At 38.0% G+C, this 15752-nt stretch overlaps 1 protein-coding gene across 1 annotated transcript in view; it reads left to right on the top strand.

The window, feature by feature from the left end:
• The window catches only part of ARID4B (AT-rich interaction domain 4B), a 96458-nt gene that overhangs the window by 73637 nt on the left and 7069 nt on the right, over positions 1-15752 (top strand). The window contains 5 exon segments of the mRNA XM_086631575.1: positions 997-1248; positions 8870-8954; positions 9793-9985; positions 12376-13587; positions 15452-15562. Of these exon segments, the coding sequence (XP_086487701.1) occupies positions 997-1248; positions 8870-8954; positions 9793-9985; positions 12376-13587; positions 15452-15562 (1853 nt within the window).

Below are 15752 nucleotides of genomic sequence, written 5' to 3'. Positions count from 1 at the left end.
GTTTGTAATACATCCAAACACACCTGTTCCACATCTCAGGTTTTCGAATTATTAGTGGTCTGTGGTTACTGTGAATTTAGTAAGTGGCCCTAATCTGTTCTGTATTGCACAGAGCATGTGGTTAGAATGATGTGAGGGCCAGTAATGCTGTTTTGTAAAGCTATTTATGATTAAAAGATGTTTTGTAATGTAGTCTGCCTCTTTAAGCTGGTTAATGATAGTTTTCAGAACACTGAGCAGCTCGTAGCAGCCTTCAACTGAGACTAGCAAGATCTATGGATTCTTAGGGCTTCTGAAAATTGGTCCAAAAATCTAAAAATATATTCAAAATTAGCTTACTTTTGAAAGCAGTGAACACCTGCATGTGTATTTATATAATAATTAAATGCAAGTTTGACTTTAAATTTAGAAGACTTTTAGCGTAATTGATAAGGAGTGACAAAGTCACATCAGCACAGGTTGCTTGATTTGCTAAATCTTGCATAAGGTGGGTTTTTTGCTTAAAATCTGGTTTTGGTTACACTCACTTCAAGGTGTTAGGATAGAGATTATTTATAAATAAGTATATAAAGCATGGATCTCTTGGGGAAGCAGATTCGAGAAGCACTTGTAAAATTTGTAGATTGAGAAATGGAATTTAGGGAACTTTGTGTTGAGAAGGATGAGTTTGAACTGAAAAAACAATAGTTAAACAAAGGGACTGCATGAAAGAATCATACAAAGATGAGTTTAAACAACTTCTGCTTATACAGTTTTGATGGATTATTTTTTCCTTCTAGTCAAGTCATTTTTGCACCTTACAGTCACTGGATTTTGTGTGTATTGCTATATCCTATTTTGCTGATATTACTCGGCCGTAGTGCTGTTTCACATATTTGGAGCCTGCTGTTTCCCAGTCTCTAATGCATCCACAATATTTATCAATATATGTGGTTTGGAACTGAAAAGCTTATGAAGTATCTCATATTAACTCTACAATTTTTTAAACCTTTCAAGAGATGACACGAATAAGGAAGAAGATGAAGATGAAGAAGAAGCAGAGGAGGAGGAAGAGGAGGAGGAGGAGGAGGAAGAAGACAACAATAACAATGAGGAAGAAGAGTTTGAATGCTATCCACCAGGCATGAAAGTCCAAGTGCGGTACGGAAGAGGGAAAAATCAAAAAATGTATGAAGCTAGTATTAAAGATTCTGACATCGAAGGTGGAGAAGTCCTTTACTTGGTGCACTACTGTGGATGGAACGTGAGGTAACTTGAGTTTTAGTTAGTGATTACTTCTTGAATTACTTCTAAAATACACTTGTGTATTTTAAAAACTAAATGAGTAGACATCTGAAGTCCTAAACTTTCAGTATTGGTGTTCTGTGAAGGTCATTGTACTGTATGAAACTATTAGATTTTTAACACTATATTGATGCAGTACTTCAGTTACTTGGAAAATCATCTTAAAATGTCTTGTTCAAAGAAGGCTTCCTTTGTTCCCCATCTTATTTTTAGGTCTGTCCATACAAAAAGCTCAGTATTTGACGAATTCCTCCTCTGGCTCTCTTAAATCGATTTTATCTCATACAGTATTTGAATAGTGCACTTAGCTGAGTCTATATACCCACTCTCCTCAGCGAAGCAGAGAGCACGCCACCAGTGTGGCATTTTAACAAGATTCTTAGCGACAAATTAGTGTGCAGCAAATAATTGCATTTCATTCAGATCCGACTTCCACCCCTCCCCGCCCCTCCTTCCCGCATGGCTTCCTCAAGCTTCCAAACAAGACTCTTCTTAGCCTGGTGGCTTCATATATTTTTCTTAATATATGTAGAAGTATATGCTTTTTGTTGTCTTTAATATAGCATTCATAGAAATAAGTTGAAGTATTAATATATTTCTGCCACTTCAGACCACTTCTTTTTCCATTTAAAACTTGAAGCAACTTTGAAAGCAGTAAACTAAAGCTTCTGAGTGGCTTTTAAGCCAATGACCAAGTCTCCTGCTTTTTCCTCAGTTTCAACATATCTGCTTCTTGTCCTCAGTGTTCATCTTTTAAACTTTATTACTGAGTTTATAGATCTTTAAAAAAAAAAAAAAAAAAAAAGTCGTCTGAGGCAAATCTGCTGTACTTTTAGTTTGTTTGTCCTCTTCTGGAAAGTCTGAGGCTCTTGTGACCTTCTTCTGTCATCTGGACTTTGATTACCATCCTACCTCTGACCAAGAGGGCAGGACAAATCTCATTTATTCAGTGCTAGTAAGATCTGCTAGCAAAGGTCACAATTAGTGAAGCATGATACTTCTCTCCCTTCCTTGAATACACCTCTTTGCATCTAGGCCTGATGATTTCTGGGACCACCTAAGCCACTGCTGAGGAAGAACAGCTCGATATTGCCAGTTTTGATCGATCCTTTGTAGAATTTTGATCTACATCTATATTGACATACAGGAATATGATCTTTCACATAAACTGTCTTCAGGCAACGTTTGTAAGCATAGTGGGCTATTAAGTCAAGATACTAGGGGAGGTGCAGCCGGCTCAAGGTGGCATTTGGAACGTGACTAGTGTTTTGGACATTACTGGGGAGGACTTCCTTAGTTGCTGAAACATACATCCTACTTGCTGAGGATTACTGTGTACCAGAGGTTTCTTGCTTTTAAACTTTTATTTTGGAATTCACACGTAAGCATGGAAGTTACTTTCCTTTTTGAGTCAATATTATGCTATGAGATGAGGTGATCAGAGTTTTATTTGAGAGTATCGCTTTAAATCTGAAGAAATGAGAAGTCAAAAATGAACCTTCACCTTGGAGATCTCAGCACTCTGTTTCTTAAAGGAGAAATGAAGATTCTGTTTTTTGGACTCTGCGTTTTAAACAAATATATGGATTAATACCAGAAGCATCATTTCTATGACTAGGATACATTTTGTAAGAAAAGCATTTTTAGTAAACTTGCACTCATTTCAGAGGTGAGGGGCGTTGTTTGGTCTTTCTGGCAGCAGGACTTGCATTTATATTCTTACCTGGTGTTTCAAAAGAGCCCCTTGAAAGGGGCTGGGAGAGTAGGATTCTTCACTGAAATGGTATCAGGGATTGAGATTTAGCTATGGGACTGTGTGTGGACTCTGCTAAATGTGACTAATTTTTTTAATTCAAGTAAAATTACTTACTTTTTTTTTATTTGACAGTAAGAGTGGGTAAGCCTGAGCTTAAGGCAGCATCTAAACGCTTTTATATTTTGGTGTTGTGAAGATAAGTCTTATGTGATGTAATAACTTGATTTGGTTTTTAGTTAGTCACAGCCTGGAAAAATAACTGCTTTACTTGGATAGGTAACAATTCCCTCCTCTCGTTATTCATTGTAGCTTACTTTTAGCATTTAACAGGGACAAGTGCTGTAACGTTAGGTCATGGGATGTACTGAACTAGGATTTTCTAATCTTCCAGGATTCTAAAAATTCTGTCATGCTCCTACACCTTAAAGTTGACTTTCCTGTTTCCCCTTTTGTTCAGTGTACTGTTTAGTCACCTGTTCTTTAACCCAGGAGTCTGAGCATGTGTCCTAAGTAACCACTGACGCTTCTTGTCACAAGATAACATCAGTATCGGTCTGGGATTCCGAATAATGGTGTGTGTGCATGCGCGCACGCTTTGGGGTACTTGGAATGGAATTTGGTAAACTTGATATTCATCTTTGTCAGCTTCTTTAAACGCTCTGGAACCAGTGACACTGTGGAACTTTTTTCTTTGAAAATAGGAGGTAGAAAATACAGAAATGGAATACAGCTTAAAGGTGTTGTACAGCTGCACTACTTTATGCTAAAGGATCTTGTTGTTAACTCCTGAAATTCAGGTGATACATTTCTCTGATAAAGGTAAAGAATTGTAGTGTTCAGTGGAGCCTGACTTGTATTGAGAGGGAATGGTAAAAATCTCTACCCTGTTAGAGGAAACTGTTCATGTTACCACATGTTTACCAGAAGAAGCTTATGAGAGGAACTATATTTCTTCTAACAGGCCAGTCATGTTCTGAATTATGTATGCTTTATATGGAGCTATAACTTCCCTGGGGCCTACAGTGCCAGTTCCTTCTGTCATAATTTTAATTTTCAGCTTTCATTGTTTAAGTCTTTGAGGTGAATTTATTCTGCAGTATGTTCCCAGTAATTAAAGACAGAGGGTGCATATTCAAAAAGAGTTTAGATTGTTTTAACTCTGTGTGTCATAGAATCATAGAATAGTTTGGGTTGGAAGGGACCTTTAAGGTCATCTAGCCCAACGCCCCTGCAGTGAACAGAGATATCTTCAACTAGTTCAGGTTGCTCAGAGCCGCATCCAGCCTGGCCTTGAATTTTTCCAGAGATGGGGCACCTCTCTGGGCAATCTGTTCCAGTGTTTCACCACCCTCATCCTAAAAAATTTATTCCTTATATTTAGTTTAAATCTACCCTCTTTTAGTTTAAAATCATTACCCCTTGTCCTATTGCAACAGGCCCTGCTAAAAAGTTTGTCTCCATCTTTTCTTATAGGCCCCCTTTAAGTACTGAAAGGCTGCAAAATGGTCTCCCTGGAGCCTTCTCTTCTCCAGGCTGAACAACCCCAACTCTCAGCCTTTCCTCACAGGAGAGGTGCTCCATCCCTCTGATCGTTTTTGTGGCCCTCCTCTGGACCTGCTCCAACAGCTCCATGTGTCCAGAGCTAGACGCAGTACTCCAGGTGGGCTGTCACCAGAGTAGAGGGACAGAATCAGCTCCCTCAAGCTGCTGGCCCTGCTTCTTTGAATGCGGCCCAAGATATGGTTGGCTTTCTGGGCTGTGAGCACACATTGCCAGCTCATGTCTAGTTTTTCATCCACCGGTATCCCCAAGTCCTTCTCCTCAGGGCTACTCTCAATCTCTTCATTCCTGCAGCCTGTATTGATGCCAGGGATTGCCCTGACCCATGTGCAGATCATTGCACTTGGCCTTGTTGAACCTCATGAGGTTCACATGGGCCTGCTTCTTCAGCTTGTCCAGGTCCCTCTGGATGACATCCTGTCTCTCAGGCCTGTCAACTGCACCACTCAGCCTGGTGTCATCTGTAAACTTGCTGAGGGTGCACTCGATCCCACTGTCTATGCCATTGATGAAGATACGGAACAGTACTGGTCCCAGTGCAGACCCCTGAGGGACACCACTTGCCACCGATCTCCATCTGGACATTGAGCTGTTGACCACTACCCTCTGGATGCAACCATCTAACCAATTCCTCATCCAGCAAACAGTCCACCCGTCAAATCTGTATCTCTCCAATTTAGAGTGTCATATGGTGAACAATATCACAAGACATGTTATTCTTGAACGTTTCAAGTTTTTAAGACTAAAACTGAATATTTTCAGTATTTCTTTCTTTCCTTCAGAAATCTGAAAGTGCTAATTTCTGTCTAGGTTTGTGGAAACATTAACAATACACAAATTTTATACTTAACAGTTAACCACTGAAATTAAAGGAACATGCGTAGCCAAATATCAGGTTCTTGAGAGTAGTCTATGTCATGGGGAGGAAATTATTAAAAAACAAATAAAATTAAGAATTAGAGTCCTCATCTAATATTTCAGTATTTGGTTATAAGACTAAATCTACTCCTTTTTTTGATCACAGCCAAAGAAAACATTTGTTTTGTCCTTCTTAGCAGACACTGTATACTGGAACTTTTCAGTGAATTTGCCAAGGCTGCCTAGTTCCTTGACGTCACTTTTCTTCCCAAGAAAGTGGTACCCTTGCAGGTATAAATCTAGAGGCTGGAAAAGTACGCTTTCTTCCTTGTTTCCCCTCCTGTACTTCTGTGAGGATCGACTATGCAATCTCTGAGAATATGTCGTGGTTTATTTTAGCTTGCAAATCAGTACATATGGATATAATAGAATCAGTACACGTTCTTATGCAAAGTGCCAATTATTTTTTTCTGCTATATAGCTATTAATTTCATTCTTCCTTTTTTCCTTCCTTCCCATTCAGAGCCACCTTTCTGGCAGGTATTCGTTTTGACCAGTGAGGCAGAAAAGCTTCTCTCCTTACTGGCTCATGTTTGTCTCCGTTTTGGTAAGGCAAAGGAGATGCTTCTTCTGAAGGCATTCCAGGTTTTTTATGAAGCCTTATTTAAAAAATAAGTAAATAATAATTTCTTAGTAAATCCCTCCTCCTGGTTCTCAAAGAAGTTTGTGAAGACTCTTTTAAGAACACCTCCCCATCTCTGTCTCCTTACTCTCCACAGCCAGCTGCTCGCTTTAGGGAGTTGAGGTGAGCAAGTGTGGAAGACGGCACTGCAGTAAAATGACCCAAGTCTTCTGGCAGCACGTACTTGTAAGGAGAGCTGAAGACCTTCTTCCATAATGTTTTTGGTTTTTCTTTTGTGAACAGGCTAAGGCAAAATTAGTGATGAAATAAGTTTTCCTAATTTAATAAGGTACAGTTCTATAAAGAAAGGCTCTAGTCTGAGTCACACACACCTTTCAGAGGCAGCTTGTCATCTGGTGCGCTGTACAGCTCTCAGGGTGCTTCTCTGTCATGCAGTAGAGGAGAATGTAATTCAGGGTCAGGTTATCAGCTGTGGCTTGGGATGTATCCCTTTTGCAGGATCTGTTTCAGCCTGAGGTCCAGTTGTCACAGGTTTAGGCAAAGCATATGCATGTGATGGGTGAGTAGTGAAAGGAGCTGTGCCATGCAAAGCTGTGAAGTGTGGACATCTGATTCCCTAGAGAGGATTCAAGGTTTCTGTGATGCCAGGCCTCCTTGCAGGGTCTAACTGCTGCTCCGAGTGCAGTCAGGAGTAGGGCAGGATGTGCTCTGGCCAGGAACTGTGGCTGTCACACGTAGGTTTTCAATTTGTGCTCCTTGAGATGAGGAGTTGTGACCACCGCTTCTATTATGTAACACTTAAGACCCTGTGGTATCTACAGATAGTCTTGTAAAATTCTGCACTTCCTCTCTCCCTCTCTTCAGTATGTCCCCATGTCTGTCAGCTGTTACCCCAGCAGGCACTGCAGCTACCTTGAGTCACGGACAGTACGTGCAGCGCACAGACCTTGCGTGGCAGGAAGATTGTTTTCTTACTGGAAACGCACAGAATGAGCGAATACAAATTCTGTGTTCCAGCACCATGATTGAAGCAGAAAGGACACTGTCAGAATCATCACTGTTCACCGTGTATTTGTCCAGTCCTAGTGCTGTTTTCCTGCATGTATTTAGACCTAATGAAACACTCTCACGTTTCTGTGGGTTATGAAGTCCATTTGGCAGTCTACTTACTGGTATTCCTTCTGGAAAGCACGTCTCTGACTTGAAAAAAGATTACTTCAAATAGGGTTTCCCACAGTCTCACAGAATATGGGATTTGTCCATATTGGAAAGTACTCTGTAGAGTTGTATTTCAGTTTTGGAGAGAAATCTGAGCCTGTTCACCTACATGTCACCTGGTAATAGTACAGTTACCGCTGTATCTGCAGCAGTGTAAGTTATCTTGGTATGTTGTAGTCTGCATGGTTTGCTGCTAGATTTTGTGTTTTTTATTGTCACATGGAGGGCAAAGAAACCCAATACATTGTTTTGGAAAACTCTTTTTCAGAGACTAGTTCTACTTCATTTTTCACTGTTACTATGTGAAATTCAGGTTAATAAAAATACAGCATTTAGCTTCTGGAATCCCTTGCATAGGTCTTAACTTAGAGTATACAGGAAAGCAAACTGGAAATTTGCATATTTTCCTCTAATCCTTTTTAATTTGTATGCCAATATTGTAGATATAATTCACAGTAGTTGCAAAGAAGCTGAATTGGGACTGTATCAGCAGTTGTATATATCAAAATGGTGGTCAAGTGAGCCCAGCTGGCAAGCCAGCATGGTCATGAGTGCGTTGTGCTTGGCTCCATCTTGTTCTAGTTCTCTGCATGTGTGTGGTTTTGTTTTTTGTGGTGTTTTGTTTTTTTTTTTCAGTTGGTTTCTTCCCCTTTATTTTCATGTTTACATAGGGAGATCAGAATTTATGTGGCTGTACATTGAGGCAAAAGTGAATGTAAACTAATTTTTAACTGACCTGTTTTCTTATTCAGATGGTTCTTGAAATCACAGTTGAAATAGTACAGCAGATTATGCTTATTAGGAGGGAAAAAAAGTGTGTTTGAATTGGTTCTTGAGGTTTTCCAGAAATACACAATGAAACTGGCAAGTACAGTACCATAGTTACAGTATATTGTCACGAAGAATGTACTTCTCTGATCTTGGATTCGCATTTAACAGGTCCAGCTTTAGATAATAAGACACCTGTTATTAATGTCTTGGTGCTATTTAGTATGTTTTTGTCTGGTATCGTTCTGTTATAAAATGGAAGCATTTAACTGAAAACTAAATGAAAAGTGTTAGTGTTAAGTTAGTGACTCCTAAGTGTTAGTTACTCCAACTTTGCAGACACTCTTTGCTTGAAAGAGTTTATTTTTGTTAACTGGTCACGTTTTATGTAGTTGTAATAATTTATTTTATTGTTAAGGTTTTACAGTGTATATACAAAGTATACCTCTTGGAGATCCATGCAAAATTATCCCTCTGGTAGTTTGTTCTACCTGTATACATGATATCCTGCTGTTCAGTGCAGACTGGAAAAATACCAGCTTTCACTCTTACTTATCAGTGTTAAAAAAACTTCATCCTATCTATCCCAGCACATGAAGAATTGAACCTTAGCTGAAGCTTCACATACTGAAAAGTACACAAATGACTTCTTTATTTAAATTCCAATTCAGTTTTTATATGGCTAATAATTTTTTTCCTCCATTAATTTCTCTTATGATATCATGATTATCTGCTTAAAACCGTAAATGTGTATAATTTTTTTTTTTTTTTTTTGCTTTTAGGTATGATGAATGGATAAAGGCAGACAAGATAGTGAGACCAGCTGATAAAAACGTACCAAAAATTAAACATCGAAAGAAAATAAAGGTAGTTTCTCTCCCTTTTTCTCATTTGTTCTCCCCAACTTTTATTTAATATATTAAGCACTCCCTGCTTCCTAACCTTTTGGTTGGCCTACAAATGCTTGACGGTAAAAGCAACTTCCTAGCCTTTTAAAAACTAAAACTTTTTTGATGAAGGTTTTGTTTTTTCACTGTGGGGTGGGTAGGGGCAACTTCTCTTTCCTACTTTCCTATATATGCATTTATAGGGGACAAATGAGAAGGATCCATTTTATCATCAGTGATGGGACCTATCTCTAGGGGGTGAAATCTTCAAGCTCCCTCTGCTGAATCTGGAGAGCAGACCCGTGACTAGTCCATGTGTGTGTGAGGCTGTAACTTTATTTCATAGCATTTCTTTTAAAATTCATTCTTTTAAAACTGGTATTTAGACTTAGGTTATGATATATTCTTTGGGCAGTGGGATGCAAGGAAGCTTTTCTTTCTGCCACAGATGCCAGTGCTCCTCCTGCCCACCCCCAGCCTCTGGAACCTGCGTTTTGTTCTAGAGCTCCCTGCTCATTGTGACAGAGCAGGGTGTCATCACTCTGCGCTGCCACTCTGAGCCTGGCATCCTGCAGCGCCACTGCTCCCGGAGCGCTGGCTGCGTTTGCTTTCTCATTTGCTTTAGTGTTCACAAAGTTCTTGTCTTCAGTACAAATGTCTCTTCATGGACCATATAAAGGTATTTGTAATCTTTAGGCAAAGAGGAAAGCTTTCCTTTACAGGTTGAATGTTTAAGATAACTGTAAGCATTGCTTAGTTGTAATCTGTGTTAAGATGTATGCTCAAATGAGAAGTTTTTAATCTTCTTTTTCATGTAGAATAAAACCGACAAAGAGAAGGAAGAGAAGTACTCTCCTAAAAACTGTAAATTGCGACGTTTGTCAAAACCACCCTTTCACACCAGCACATCACCAGAGACTGGGTCCAAAATTGACAGCACTGAAGCCAAAAATACTGAACAAGCTCCAGTTAAATCAATAGAAATTACTTCTATCATTAATGGGCTACAAGGTATTGTGCTTAAACTTCTTCTGTTTCTCTAAATGGCCTTTAAACATACTAAGTGACAATGTAGAACAACTGGTGCAGCTGTACACTTGAGTCTGTCTGGCTAATTGTAACATCATCTTCAGAAATAATCCTTGAACAAAAGCAATATTTGCAGTTTCTGAAAACAGATATTGTGAATTCAGTGTGTGTTAACAGTCTTCAGAATTACATCCTTTGTTTTGCTATCCATTTTTTATTGGACACACAGCAAAGCATTTTTGCTTCCTATATTATTTCTAAATTTTTAATTTTTGATTCATGGAACTTTTAGGACCCATATTTTTGTTTTGTTTTGTTTTTCCTTGAAAAAGGAAACTCGAAGCTAAGTTTCCTGTCAGCACATCTGTTGTCCTAACAGTGTTTTCCCCTTCCCACATGTTTACAGCAGCACTATAATAACTAGTTGCTTCTCTTCATCCTTAATTTATCGTGTGTCTCCGGAAAAAGAAATCATATATGGTATAGATAGTTTGGGTAACCACCAATTTTTGTGAAAGTTGTGTGAATTTAATAATCTTTCAGACCTTACTCGAACTTGGATGACGTTGGCCACTGAGTTCCAAATTTGTAGGTAGAATAACAGTCAACATAATCTATTAAGCTTCGTTTCCTTAGGAAATGAGAAACAAAAAAGCAGTTAGCAGTGATGATAATAACACTATTATTAATGCTATAATTAATCTGTAATTAACTTCTGATTACAAAAGCACAATCTGACATACACCCTCTAATATTTTGGAAAGCTGAGTGTTTTCCATGTTATGTAATTAATTTCCAGAAATGCTTGTAATTGTATGCAATTTTTTTATTGTTTAAGTCCACATAGATTCATGCTGGGAATTAACCGTTTTTTCTCTGTTACTTGTGGGGTTTTGGGTTTTAAGTATGAAAGCCTCTAATGTTTTACTGTTTCTTTTTGCTCCAATTTTAGAGCTGTTTGCTCAAAACTTTTTAGAGGCACTTTTTCCGAAAGTGGAATGAGTAATCCTATTGTATTCTGCTTTCCTTTGAAGGGCACAGAAAAGTAAATAGGAGAGGAAAACTTGATGGATCTGATTTTTGGTTGTTTTTTTAAATGTGGTGTTCTTGACTTTTATTTCAAATGTCAAATTTTGATACTCATAAAAGTAGTGTAGTTCTGAAACTCTAAGGTATGAGAAAGGCAAGTGTTAGAACTAAGTCTGTTTTAAGTGATAAGAGTTCTTGGAACTTTAGGCCAAAACGTCGCCCGTAAATGTGGAATTAGAAAAAAGCAAACAACACTGAAAGGGTTGTGTAAAACTTGCTCTCAGATTGAGTTTTAGAATAGAATTTAAGATGCCTGTCTTAAAACAAGTAATAAAAACACCTGAGGCATTTTTCAAGGTATTTTGTCCTGTACTCCTCTCTGTTATTGTGCTCATTGTATTTCATAAACCTTTTTTTAAAAATGAATTCAACTTTGATAATTTTAGTGAATTTCATTGTCAATATTACTTCTCTTGAATTGATTACATTAGGTGGTGAGTTTTAGTGAGGAATTGAGAATGAGAGATGGGAAGTAGGATGAGAAGAGTTAAACTAGCTATGCCAACAAAAATTGATGAGTTACAAATCAAGGAGTTACCTGTATATTTGAGCCAATTTTCATTGTTTCTCCTTGTATCCATCTCTTTTCCCATTGAATGGGCTTGTTGATTATGTCCATTATGTCTTTGTTCATCTTGTCTCATTTTCTTTATTCCTCACCCCGAATTTTCATACTGTTCTCCTGTGCTCTTATTGATAATATATTTCTCCAAGTGCCTTTCATTATTGCTTTCAATTCCTTTTTCTAGGCTGTTCATCAGGTTGGTTTGTTAGAGATTATTCAGTATCTTTGTTGTTGTTCTGTTCTGTCCTTTTAGACTGTGGATTCTCCAGGGAAAATACTGTCTCTGTTCTGTCTGGGCTTTGGAAAAAGGGAAGATAATGGTAGTATTTGTAACCCATAAGAAATATTTAGAGTTTATATGTTAAGCACATCTTTCAGTTTCTCTTTTGGTTAATTATACTGAAGTTCATATTTTATGGATTGATGCACTCTGCTTTCTCCACCTCTTCAGAAATTCCTGGAGATGTACTGTATGATACAGAATTATCCTAGCTCCTAATCTAGCCATTATACCTTCTAATAGAACAGGAAATAAATTTTTGAAGTCTTCACGAGGTACCATTTAAAATATATACTACTAGAGATCCCTGTAGGATGTGTTCATATCTGTATGGTTTTCTTTAGTTGTTTTTTTTTTAAGAATTCTTTGTAACCAGAATCAAGACAATCTTTTCTTGTTTTGTTTTGTTTTGTTTTGTTTTGATTTATTTTTAATTAGCTTCTGAAAGTTCTGATGATAGTGAGCAGGAAGATGACCAAAGTGCCCCGAATGTAAATGCTGATGGCAAAGAGGAATCTCAGCATGAAGCTGTAAACCAAGACAAAAACGAACTCTGCCTAAAAGAAGAACAGAGCGGTTCATCCATCCCAGAAGAAACTAAAACTCTGACAGATGTAGTAGTGCCCAGGTTGGGATCCAAGTCTCCTGAAAGATTGCGAAAAGAGATGGAAGAGTTATCTGAAGATACTGACTCCGATGGAGAAGATGAAGCCACAAAGAAGAGAAAGGATGTGAAAAAGGAGATGGTGGATAAAACAGCAAAATCACAAGTAAAACGTGGTAAAAGAAGATACTGTGTTGCAGAGGAATCTTTAAAGACTGTGTCACCTAATAGAAAGGATGAGAAGTCCAAAAACAAAGACTCCCTTAGTTTAGAAAACAGCAGTAACAGCTCCTCGGATGAAGATGAGGAAGACAAATCTAAACTGAAAATCACTCCAACTAAAAAGTACAATGGACTAGAGGAGAAAAGGAAGTCTTTACGGGCAAGTACTTTCTACTCAGGATTTTCTGAAGTGGGAGAGAAAAGAATAAAGCTTCTAAATAACTCTGATGAAAGACTTCAGAACACCAGAGCGAAGGATCGAAAAGATGTCTGGTCGAGTATTCAGGGACAATGGCCGAAGAAAACGCTGAAGGAACTGTTCTCGGACTCTGACACTGAAGCTGCTGCCTCCCCACCACATGCTGCTCCTGAGGATGCTGCAGCAGAGGAGCAGCTTCAGACTCTTGCAGAAGAAGACATTTCTTTGCCTAGCTCTGAACTTGAAAAGTCTTTGCCAGCTAGTGTGGACGTTAAACCTGTTGAGGAGAAACCAACTGAAATGGGTGAAAAGAAAGTTGAATTTCCAAGCAGTGGCAGTAATTCAGTGCTGAATACTCCACCTACGACTCCTGAATCGCCTTCGTCTGTAACCGTAACAGAGTCCAGTAGACATCAGTCTAGCGTCACTGTTTCTGAGACACTGCCACCAAATCAAGAAGAGATACGAAGCATTAAAAGTGAAACAGATAGCACAATAGAGGTGGACAGTGTTGCAGGGGAGCTGCAAGACCTTCAGTCTGAGGGAAATATTTCTCCAACAGGTTTTGATGCCAGCGTCAGCTCCAGTAGTAGTAATCAACCAGAGCCAGAGCATACTGAAAAAGGTAAAGGAGAGGGTAAACAGAGCTGTCTTCAACCTAATCAGCTCATGTTGTAGCATGGCTGAAGTATTTTCATTCTGTTATGTTGCTGGGAGGTTAGTTGTTGGAGGAAGTAGTAGCCTGCTCTCTGCTTCAAATGTGTGGAAATGGCATAATCATCTAGCGAATAAAATATAATCTGCCAGGAAGTTTCTGGCCTTCCATTAGGGATTGTGATGGTTTCAATGAGGAATAAAGTGTGTAAGAATAAAGTTCATACTGGCCCTGGCAAAAAAAAAAAACAGAGCAAACTGCAATACATTGTATAAGGAATATTTATTGTAGGAAGAAGGATAAGTTTTGAGTACATTGCTTACAAGTAGAAGATACTGTTTCTTACATAAAATTTTGATTCTCTGTAACCTGCTTATTTGGGGGTAGAAAGTGACAATTATTGCATGCTTAGGGAACCGTTTCAAACTTACAAAAAAACCCAAGTCAAGCTGATGACAAACATTGACCTTATTAGCTATGTTTCACTCAGATGTGATTTTGCAGATTGAAGTTCCTGTCCTGAGACCACTAGAGAATAGGGGATAATAAGCACTGCCAGCACTAGCGAACGTGATGTCAGTGTACTGCTGCCTGCTTGTTAAGTGATCGCAAGGCTGGATCTGAAAGCTTTTTTGTGAAAGTCGCTGGCTCTTTCACGGTTCCATCAAAAGTACAACTACTTCAACTGTGTTAAAATGCCTTAGAAAAAATATTAATACAAAGTAAAAAAAAAAAAAAAAAAAGTCTGAATATAATCCTGAGATGACAGAATTGGTTTCTTCATCTCAACAGATTTCAGTTAATAACTGAATTTTCTTAAATGCCCTTAAAGCGTATTACCTTCATCATTCTGTTTGAATTGTCCTTTTGAAAGAATGCAACAAAATGTATTTCCATAAACAAAGGAGAAAGTATAGAAGTGAATATGTAGCCCTCAATAAATACACCTGTATTGCTTTGATAATTATAGGTGTGTAGGTTTAGAACTCAAATAGTTTGTATTCTTTTTTATATAAAAAGGAATTATTGCCACATGAAAAAAGTTTTGCGGTATTGCACAATACTATTTTATATGCATTAGTCGTTAAGTTCCTCTCTGATTTTGTCAGCATGCTGCCTGTTTTAGAAAATTTGGTTTCTTAATTTAAATGTTTTGTTACAGGAGTCGTTTTTAATCTGTAAGTCAGGTGATTGTGGAACAACGTTTGAGCAACTCCTAAAATTTATTCTTTTAACAGGTGTACTAGAACTATTTTATCTTCCTTTTCTACTTTTTCCCCTTGTAGTCACAAATACCAGTAGAGTTTTTCCTTAGTCTTTTTGTCTGCTTTTTTTTTTGTTGCCTGTTTTTTTAACATTATCTAAGATTATTTTTTTATGCTTTCCATTAATGTAATTACTGATCACCAGTGATAGTTTCAGTTTTTTCTCACAGCTTCCAAGTGCAACAAGCTTTTTTGAACATTTTTCACTTCCAGTAGCTCTTGATAAGTTTTTCAAGTAAATGTATTCTTATTTAATTTACAGTATCAAAGAAATAAAAATCCATGTGGTTCAAGGGAAATTCTGATGATACATATGGGAAAGTTACTTGGAATCATCTTGCACGTGCACTCTAACCAACAAACTTTGTCTGCCTTCCATCCTCCTTCACCTCCTCTTGTCAATACAAGTAGAAAGCTGAGCCGTATTAAGGATAGGCAGGAGCAGTCGCATTGTTGTCTACAAACTTAAGCTCTGAAATGTTTTTTTTCAGACTTTGAGAAAAACACACAGCAGTACAAATATTTAATGTCTGTTTCTTTCTTCCCTCCCCCCCTCCCCCCAATTATAGTCTGTACAGGCCAAAAAAGACTTAAAGATGCTCAGGGAGGAGGCAGCTCCTCAAAAAAGCAGAAAAGAAGCCACAAAACATCTGTGAACAACAAAAAGAAGAGTAAAACTAGTAAGTACGGCTGCTCAGTGTGAAATGAAATGTGTGAAAGTACAGTGTCATTTCTTTGAATAATGGTAGGAGATGAAGTCTGGAAATAAAAAACGTATTAAAACAAAATGTTCTCATTGGGGAATTCTTAATGCTGTTGAAATGAAGAAACTACTCTTGCTGAATGCTGAAGTGGTTTTAAATGTCTTAT

Source organism: Tauraco erythrolophus, chromosome 2, assembly GCF_009769465.1.
Source record: "Tauraco erythrolophus isolate bTauEry1 chromosome 2, bTauEry1.pri, whole genome shotgun sequence".
Classification (NCBI taxonomy): Eukaryota; Metazoa; Chordata; class Aves; order Musophagiformes; family Musophagidae; genus Tauraco; species Tauraco erythrolophus.
Note: the sequence above shows the minus strand (reverse complement) of the source record. Positions and strands in the feature narration are given on the sequence as shown.